The sequence below is a fragment of the Astatotilapia calliptera genome, chromosome 3 (genome assembly GCF_964374335.1).
Source record: "Astatotilapia calliptera chromosome 3, fAstCal68.1, whole genome shotgun sequence".
NCBI lineage: Eukaryota > Metazoa > Chordata > Actinopteri > Cichliformes > Cichlidae > Astatotilapia > Astatotilapia calliptera.
The window spans coordinates 62297650-62307372 of record NC_137424.1 but is presented as its reverse complement, the minus strand read 5'-3'; the positions used below and the strand labels follow the sequence as shown (position 1 = coordinate 62307372).

Genomic DNA, 9723 nt, shown 5'->3' with positions numbered 1-9723 from the left:
GCTCTTTATTTTCCACCACCTTGATAGCTACAGACACAAAATGTCAAAGTTGTGTTACTGTCAATACTGTTTCAGACCAAATTATAATTTCTTAATTTTGCATTAACTTTGTTTTAGTAGAAAGACACACGCCAAGCAAAGATAAGCAACATGTAATTACCCTTTTATAACACGTGAAAGCTTTGATTTACATAAAACTGACAGTGGATGATAGTGTGTATAGACACTACACAAACACTATAACAATTATTAGAAAGTTGCAATTTTAACAAAGCAAATGTTCTTGATCTTCTGCACATATCAAGTGTGGCTTCAAGTGGGTTTTGTCAGGACAGGCAGATTTTAAACCCAATATGCATGACTGCAGAGACAAAGGGCAAACTCGAGAAGACTGCTTTATTACTGGAACTCACACGAAAATATATAACAAAGCTGGGCTTGAGCCAAAAGTGCAAAAACAAAATCCCAGTACACAGCAATAGATAATAATAACAAAAAATGTCATATGTGGAAGAACACAACAGGGAACTGAGGAAAACTGAGTGCTTAAATATACACACGAGGTAATCAGGGAGAGAGACACAGCTGGGGAAGCAGAGAGACTGGCAAAATAAGACGGGACATAACATAACATCTGAACACCTAATTTAGCTGCACACACGAAACACAGAAGAGAGTGTGAAAATATAACAAGAAACAACACCAAGATTATCAGAATACTAAAAGAAAAAAAACAATTCAATTCAATTTATTTATAAAGCGCACGATCACAACAACAATGGCCTCAAGGCACAAATAAATATTAACTAAAACTCAAGGAGTAGATCATTACCATAACCTTAGAACTCTAATTTTGAGAACACTGGAAATAATTAAGAAAACTCTTAAGTGGGAATGAAGAGAAATGAACTCAAAGCACTCAGTCAACGACCCAGTAACAATGACAGGTTTGCCTCCTTTCTGCAGTTTACTGTTCAGGTGTTTGAAGTTTGCTTGTTTGTGGCCTGTAAGACAGAAAAAAACCCACTATAATATAACACTTAGCTTTTACAGGATATTGCCCTGATGTTCACGCTCGTTTTTTAACTTAATGTAGCCAGATAGGCTACTGTACATTTCTCTTTCATGCTCTCACTTTCTGTACGGATGCTAGTCAGGTTAGTCAGGTTAGTCAGGTTGCACTTTAATCAAAGGGTGGGGTCTGCAAACAGCCATTACTTTAAAAGGCAACATCAGAGCAGCTTGAAATTGACATTGAATCCTTGTGTGGTTTTATACTGTCAATATAAACTGCAGTTATAATAATAATGGATTGGATTTATATAGAACTTTTCAAGGCACCCAAAGTGCTTTACAATACCACTATTCATTCACTTTCACACACTGGTGGAGTCAAGCTACAGTTGTAGCCACAGCTGCCCTGGGGCAGATTGACTGAAGCGAGGCTGCCATATTGCGCCATTGGCCCCTCTGGCCAACATCAGTAGACGGTAGGATAAAGTGTCTTGCCCAAGGACACAACGACCAGGACAGAGAGCCCGGGAATCGAACCTGCGACCTTCCGGTTACAGATGCGCTGAGCCACTAACCTGAGCCACGGTTGCCCCGTGGCTCAGGTTAGTGGCTCAGCGCATCTGTAACTTGCATCTGTGGCTCAGGTTAGTTAGTCTCTCAGTCAGTCTCTGGAAAGATGAATTTTCCTTTTAAGAGCATTCCTAAGTCATTGAAAGTTATATATGGGCAATTTCAAAGGGCTGTTATTTTGGAAGACAAAATAAATCAGACTGACTTGATATTGACATGGTATACCTGTCAGGTTGTATACTTTTGATATGAACTGCAATTATCCTGTGGAAACACGATTTTCCTTTTAAGAGCATTCTGAAGTCACTGAAAGTAGTTCATATAGCGGCAATTTCAAAGGGCTTTTGTTTTGGAAGAGAAAATGTGACAGACATGACATGATGTCCCTGTGAGGTTGTATACTGTCGATATAAACTTACTTTGAAATCCAAACGAAGATATTGACAGGGCACCGCTAAAGTACAAGGGTGTGTCATTTGGATCTAACATTAGTGTGTGTCAACAAGATTAAATAATATTTGTTATTATGTACTAAACATGTCTGTTAAATTCATTCAGTGGGCTTTTATTTTGAAAACAGGGTTTGAAGCCTTTTTTTAAAAAAAAATCAGGGTTAATGTTGAAGCTACAATTGCTCGAAGCTGGTCTTTACCTTGAAATCAGGTTTTGAGAGCTTTCGTTTTGAAATCAGGTTTCCAGTCTCTTGTGGTTGGGACAGGGAATGCAAAACAAAGTGGAGGCTGGCTTGACACCAGTGCGTATTTGTGGTCATGTCTGTAGAGTGGCTGATTTATTTAACTCCAGCCATTGAGGAGAGGGGCAGTTGCAGCATTTAGCATTATTTTTCATTGACTCCAAATTAGAGAAAGCTAAGTGCTAAATGCATTTGTTATTTCCAGGACTTGCTTGCTGTCTGTTATAGCCTCTGCTCAGTGGTCAGTGGTGATTGTTTCTGCCCAGTCAACCTGAAGCAAATGCCTGCAGCAGCTGCTGCTTTGGGCTCATCCTTGAAGGAACAGCTGCCTTGTCTTGTCTTGTTTTGTCTCGTCTCGCCTCGCTTTATATCCAGTTTTTATTTTGTGATATTGTTTACACTTGTGCCCACGTAGCTGGGCTGGAGTGATCCTTTGTCTGCGCACTTTGTTGGTTGTTTATGATGACATTTGTACCTGCCCAGCTGACTTGCTCCACATGCCACAGAGAGCTGTGTGAATTCCTTTTTGGGGTACAATACGATCAAATATCACAACAACTATAACTTGTACAGGCCACAGTTCACTTGTGTGGGTCAAGTTACTAGGCCTGTGTATGTTTTTATTCTGTTTTAAATGTGTGTGTGTGTGTGTGTGTGTGTGTGCGTGCGTGCGTGCGTGCGTGCGTGCGTGCGTGCGTGCGTGCGTGCGTGCGTGCGTGCGTGCGTGTGTGTGTGTGTGTGTGTGCGCGTGTGTGTATCTTTGCATTAAATGTTGAATTAAACATCAGTGTCCTTTTAGGTTTTTGTGAACCTTTATGTTTTTTGTTTTGTTTTTATTGCAGTGAACTGAGGACACAACAGTAGCTGTGGGACCTTCGGTGGTGGGTCGTTGTCCACACCTCCTGTGTTGTACAGCACAGGGTGTAGATTTGGTTTTTACGTGTGATTTTCTTCTTTTATGGTCCTCAGCTACTGGTAAGTCCAGTTCCTTTTTTTAATTTAGGACACTGTTACAGAATAGGCTGTGCCACGGTAAGTTTTTATTGTTTTATTCTTTTAATTTTTATTTTAACAAATGCAATTAAAGATATATTAGTATTGGAGGCCATCTTCCTCAGTCATGCATCGTATAACCTGCATAATATTTTTATTTTATTTTTAACTTCTTTGATCACTTCATCACATTAAGTTAACGTGGAATAAACAAAAACTATATAACTTTGGTCTAATGATAATACCAGAGCAAATCACAGAAACTTAAGGGGACCATAAAAGATGGTTTACAGTAATAAAATTGAATATGTATTTACATTAAAAATATTATTTAGTAAATTCTAAAATGTAGCTCACTGTAGGCAAAAATAGTCTTACTGTCTGGATGGGTGAATAAATGACCATCTCTGGAGAACTTGACTCTTCAACTGCTGGGGGACTCGGGGGCAGTGTGGAGCGTGATAATCCTGATTCTGCCATTGAAATTGAAAATATATGTTTTCTTTTAGGAAAGAAGGATTACATTTTTAATATAAGATATCTGTAAATATTTGTGAAATGTGACTTAACTGTTCTGGCATAAATTCATAAAAGGAAGGAAATAAAGAAAAAAATGCAATAAAATAACCACATGTTCATAACAAACGAACCCAGTTCTTGAGTTTGTTCTGTCTTGTTTATGATCACAGTGGTGTAAACAGGTTGTTCTGAGATATCGTCTGAAGGGGAAGAATCATCTGTAGGCAAGAGAGGTTATTATGCATGTATGTATTAGAATATATATATTTAAACAATAAAGCTGTTGTTGGTAGCCCTCACGCTTCTCTTTTTCAGGCTTTGTGCTGTGGTTTGACCTAAGACAGAGTTTTAAGTTATCGAAGCATCAACAGTGTCTAAAACAAAAAAACCCACATACGACATACCGAGCAGACACAAAAATAATCCCTCGGTGCAACATATGTCACATAAAAATACCACACTTCACTTTAAGCTTTCATTTTAATTTTGTTATATATAAACTTACTAGAAATTGTATCATTCAGTCTCTCATACATGCGATACACTTTTAATCGATTTAAATTGATTAAGACAAAAGTCGTCCAGTCCCACTGTGACCTTGACTTGGACTGATTAACAAATTTGATAAATAGATAGAAGGCCATAAAATTGGTAACAAGCATGAAATAGAGTAATACAATTGTGATAATTATTTCTCTCTCACCTCCTGGATGGTCTTCATCTGAGTTTGATGCTGCTGTCGATGTCTTTGAGGAAACTAATGAATAGAAAAGAAAAACCCAGCATTAGAAAAAAATTAAATTGGGAACAGAAGATTATTCTTAGAAATTATGTAAACTGAAAAAAACTGAATTACCTCTGTGTTTGCAAGTATTAAGAAATCCGACTACCAGCAGTGTCAATATTATCACTAAAAGAGGCAACACAATCCACAGCAGGAATAAGTCAGGAGTGGAATTGAAGTCATCAGACAGGGTCTCTCCTGAAGAATATGCTGCAATGGTACAACTTTATAAATAGCATTGTATGTGTAATTTTTCTGACTTTAAACATAAAAAAAATGTAACGTCATTTTTATAAAATAAACATTTTCATCAGGACCAAAAAATCCAAAATCTAATTGATGGAGTCACATTTCTCTCTCTATGAAGCTCAGACACAGAAATAAGTAGATATAGTTTTAGCCTTACATCTGACATAAAGCCAGCTTTCTGGTGATGTTCCAACACCAGAAATGCTGCACTTGTATCGTCCTTCATCAGACCTGGAAACACTGTTAATTTCCATGTTGTCAGAAGGGCTCCGGTCTATGAGGCCATCGTCTTTGTAGAAATTTGCACTTTGGTTGTTGTGAGTTGTCTTGCTTATGCAGCGCAGAGTCACATTGTTTCCCTCAAAAACAGGGAAAACTGGACTCTGTAGGATGACAGAACCATCTGAAGAAAATGCAAAATGTTAAATGACAAATACAAATACATTCTGTACCATACAAGACAAAGTGGACAATAAATCTCACCTAATTTTAAAATAAAGCTCTTTACTAATTTCACAAATATGATGAACTTACCAGTTATGGTAATGTTGACACTGTTGCTTCTCTGACCCCCTTTAACCTCACACCAGTACTCTGCACTGTCTGTTACATAAGTTTGAGTAATTGTGCATGAAGAGGAATTTCCTTTACTATTACATAATGGACTAAAAGATTCTAACTTGTCCTCAGAGGTTTTGATTCCTCTCAGTTCAGCAGAACCATCAGGGCTCTCACAGACAAAAGATAAAGACTTGAATTGAAAGTGTTGGAGTCTGTTAGGAGTCACACGAAGAGTAGCTGCACCTGAAAATTAGAAACATCACAAGATTAATAATAAACAGAATAATCAAAATTCTTATAAAATGTGTTAGTAAAAGATGATTAAACTTAAAAAGGATTTTAATAAACATCATCAACAGACTTATAAAATGTTTAAGTCAATCCCAACTTACTCACTCTCCAAAAAAGTAAAAAAAGATTATTTCTTTTATTAACGTCTCTAACGTACTCACCCATTTTTTGGGTAAAGCCATTTCGAACATGTGTCCCCAGCAGAATAACTTCAAGCATTACTAGATCAGCACAGGAAAGCCATAAATTATATGATGTACAGACATATATACAGTAAATATAAAATATAAAAATAAACCTTACAACAATTACTCACATAGTCTGAAGCAGGGAGTTGTAATCACCATGTTGTCTTGCTGCTGACTGACTGAGTAACAGACTAAAATACAACTGAAGAATATCATTGGGGGAGGGCAGGTTTCCTGTTCCTGTGCAGTTGATTTACTCATGATGCTTCAACATATATGAGTCTGACAGAATTCAGCTGTAAAGGAGGTCCACCATTCCTGGACCTGTTCATCTAGATCACTTGAAAAAAAAATTGGGGTGGTTATTACATTTACATTACAAGTGTAATTAGTTGCCTGGACATGCAATATAAAAAAAAAATCACACAAGATCTCAAAACCGTAGGAAAATCAGTGGGGTTATAACAAGGCAGAAAATGAATACACACTTCACATAAATGCTTTTGCTATTTATTGTGGTCTAACCTGTCAAGGACAAAAGAGTAAAGATAATTCTGTATCAAGCCTTGTAATCATAGTAGTGCTGTCAGTGTTAATCTCGTTAAAAATGACACATTAATGAGCTAACCACGCTAACGGGTTGAGGCCGTGCAGACCCACACATGGGGTGATCCGCAGTAACCCGCTAACGGAGATTTGCTGCGTTAATGCAGTTATGACATTAACGTCATTTTAACAAGATTAACGCTGACAGCACTAAATCATAGCTTCTCTATTTTTTTTAAAGTACAGAGAGACTGCTCAATGGTGTGGTGCTTAGCACTGTTGCCTCAAAGCAAGAAGGTTCTGAGTTCAAACCACAACATGAGTTCTTTGTGGAGTTTGCATGGTCTCCCTGTGTTTGCGTGGGTTTTCTCTGGGTAATCTGGTTTCCTTCCACAGTCCAAAGACATGCTGGGGTTAGGCTGATTATTGTTTTTAAATTGCCCACAGATGTGAATGGTGAATGGAGCCCATGTAGGGACACTGTGGGAAGACCCACAAACCATAGGTGTGGCCTCTGTAGCTGACAGTCTGACCTTAATTGCCTTGAAACTCTGGCTTTGTGTCAAATGATTATGTCTCTTACTTTTAACCATAGTTTGACACACTCTTGTTATGGTTCTCCGAAAACCTTGTCTTACTCATGTCAGTTTTCCTTGAGCCCCAAGTTTTTCTTCCTATTTTATCCCATGCCACCTTATCGTGTTCGTCTTTTTATCACGGCTGCAGCAGCAGTCATGTGGTGTGTGGGAAAAGGACTCGAATGCAGGCACTTACTGAGATATGAGGGAGATTTATTGTAAATAATGGAACACAAGGCGAGGATGGCAAAAACAGAACTAAAGATAACCTGAACTGGGAAAAACTAAAACTAAACAGAAAATCTGAACATGAAGGGGGGGAGAGCACTCTATTTAGTCATTAGCACTCATCAGGCAATGTCTATGGGCAACTGACTGCACTCAGACCAAAGGGGGCTGAATAATTACACACACCCCACTTTTCAGTTATTTATTTGTAAAAATGTTTGGAATCATGTATGAGTTTCATTCCACTTCTCTCGTGTGCACCACTTTGTGTTGGTCTTTCACATGGAATTCCAATAAAATTGATTCATGTTTGTGGCTGTAATGTGACAAAATGTGGAAAAGTTCAAGGGGGCCGAATACTTTTGCAAGCCACTGTATCTCAATCCTACCACTAGTTGGCACTAACTCACTCTTCTTTAAAAGATGTTGTAATACCCTCTTTTGCACACAGGGTGTGGCACTCTATTGAATAGACACGTGGTTACTACTTCTCTTTTCTTCTGTGCTCCAGCACTCACTTCTGGTTTACCGGAGGTTGTTTGATTCTGTAGACAAAACAAAGACAAAAGACACAAAGACAAAGACAAGAACAATGACAAACAAAAACATTTACCTACTTCGTTGCTTTCATAGAAAGCACAATATCCTATACAGCTTTAAGCATTTGTTGTACAACATATTTTCAGTATGTTGTCTTCAATCTTCTTAGATTAAGATATTTTAATTAACGTGAGTACTCATTAGTTTTACCTGCCTCAAACTTTTAGAACTGAAGAAGCTTGTCGAATGAGAGGTGAAATGTTTTGAAGTCCAGACGCTTTTCTTTACAAGCTCCTTAGACTGATGAATGCGTAGTTATTGTTTTGTTATACTCCTTTTTAGCAAGGAAATCTGAAAGTGCTCACTAAAAGTGAGTCTACTGTGATTGTTTTAGGTATTACAGAAAATAAAAACTTTCTAACAATTTATGAAAGCATCCTCCTGTCATTTCTCATGTAAGCAGTTGTTACCTGTTGTATTGGACAGTTTTTGGAGTAATTAGGAAACCACTTAACAATTGCATCAACAAAATTATTTAACAACTCCTTGCTGTGTTTCTTATTCAGTCTGCAGCATGTTCATTTTTGTGTGCAATATTGTTAATGTGAAATAAAATTATTTTAATAATTCCTTCATTGTCTTTTTTGTATTTTTTTGATAATTTTGGCAATTACACACTTATTTAACTTTGCATAAATATTTATGCTTGAATTATGCTGAAGCAGAAAAGTGAACCAACGCTTGTCAGTGTAGTAACAGTGTATTTACAATCTGCTTTGTTCTCTCTGTGTTTATGTAGGCAGTTTTTCAGCTTCCCCGTCCACAGCCCAATGTTCCTTGCCTGCTAATTGCACCAAAAGTATATGTGGCACCATTTCCATAACTTGGTCAAAGGCTGAGCATAGAGTGTTGTCACAAGACTGCTCTACAGGGAAATCTCCTATGAAGTGAACCGCTGGAAGCGGCGGAGCCTCCTAAGAAGGCCCTGCTGTCTCCACCTCACCAGAGTCAGTGGTCTAGTCAACTCAAGTCACCAATGAGTACAGTGCAGACACTACATGTCATTATAAGTCATAAATGCATCCCCACACACAGCTCCAACAGGTTGTGAAACCCCAGACAATTTGTTCTCAGAATTAAGAAACGAGTCAGTGAGGAGCTAAATGTCGCACATTTCTGTCTGTCACTTACAAATGTCTAATAAAGCCTTGTGGCATCCCCTTCCCACATCAGGTAGAGCATCAATCTCAGTGCTGACAAGAAATAGGAACAAGCGACAAGTTGTGCCAACCCCGCAGTCCAATCCTCAGCTTGGTCCATCAGTTAATCAGCCCCCTCACGATGGACCACTGTCTGCTCCTGATGCATTGCTACCACCTCTGCTACCATTTGAGCCAGTGCGTCCACCGACTGCTCTACGCAGATCATCATGCTGAGCCCAGATGTCAACAGCACTGTGGCGGGAAATGACCAGACATGTGACAGTGTGGTAATAGTGTCTTTTATTGGCAGGATCCTTTCTTCTTTGAGTGCCTATGTGGGCAGCTTTTCAGCTCCCCCTCTGCAGCCCAGCATTCATCAGCTGCAGCTGCCTCCACTACTCTTCTCTTCTCCAAACCCCAGCAGCTACTGAAATAGGAAAGGCATGGTTAGAGTAATGGTTATGGACTCTTAGATAGGGACCTAATTAACTCAACAAGTTATCAAATTTGACCAAACACTGATACACTCTCTTTCATTCTTAGTAGTGCCCTGACCAGCTTTTTTTAACAAATGCATCTATATTACCAAACGTGACGCTTTTTTGGTAGTTTTCTTTTCTTTTGCACTGGAACAATGTCCTTTAGATGGACAAGACCTAAGTGAATATGTTTTTTACATAATGCCCCATGCCACTTTTTTCAACCACGCACAGCATATCAGCACAAACATCTCGTACGGGCTTTTAAGTATGGTGATGATTTAGAC

At 38.5% G+C, this 9723-nt stretch overlaps 1 protein-coding gene across 1 annotated transcript; it reads right to left on the bottom strand.

Moving 5' to 3' along the window:
• Positions 1–378: 378 nt before the first annotated feature.
• Positions 379–6466, bottom strand: LOC113013485 (Fc receptor-like protein 5). The gene is made up of 8 exons (XM_080293407.1): positions 5837–6466; positions 5358–5627; positions 4981–5226; positions 4647–4784; positions 4494–4547; positions 3922–4008; positions 3650–3744; positions 379–1004 (listed from the first exon to the last, which is right to left on the bottom strand). The coding sequence occupies exons 1-8, from the start codon at positions 5892–5894 to the stop codon at positions 975–977; spliced, it is 978 nt and encodes a 325-aa protein (XP_080149533.1). The 5' UTR covers positions 5895–6466; the 3' UTR covers positions 379–974.
• Between the last annotated feature and the right edge of the window lie 3257 nt (positions 6467–9723).

Bases quoted from the DNA above. Each gene is read 5' to 3' on its own strand.
- LOC113013485 (XM_080293407.1), bottom strand. From the start codon at position 5,894: ATGCTTGAAGTTATTCTGCTGGGGACACATGTTCGAAATGGCTTTACC. The intron at 5,628-5,836 runs GTGAGTACGTTA...TCTAATTTTCAG, and splicing joins TGGCTTTACCCAAAAAATGG to GTGCAGCTACTCTTCGTGTG. The intron at 4,009-4,493 runs GTGAGAGAGAAA...TCTTGCCTACAG, and splicing joins AGATGAAGACCATCCAGGAG to ATGATTCTTCCCCTTCAGAC.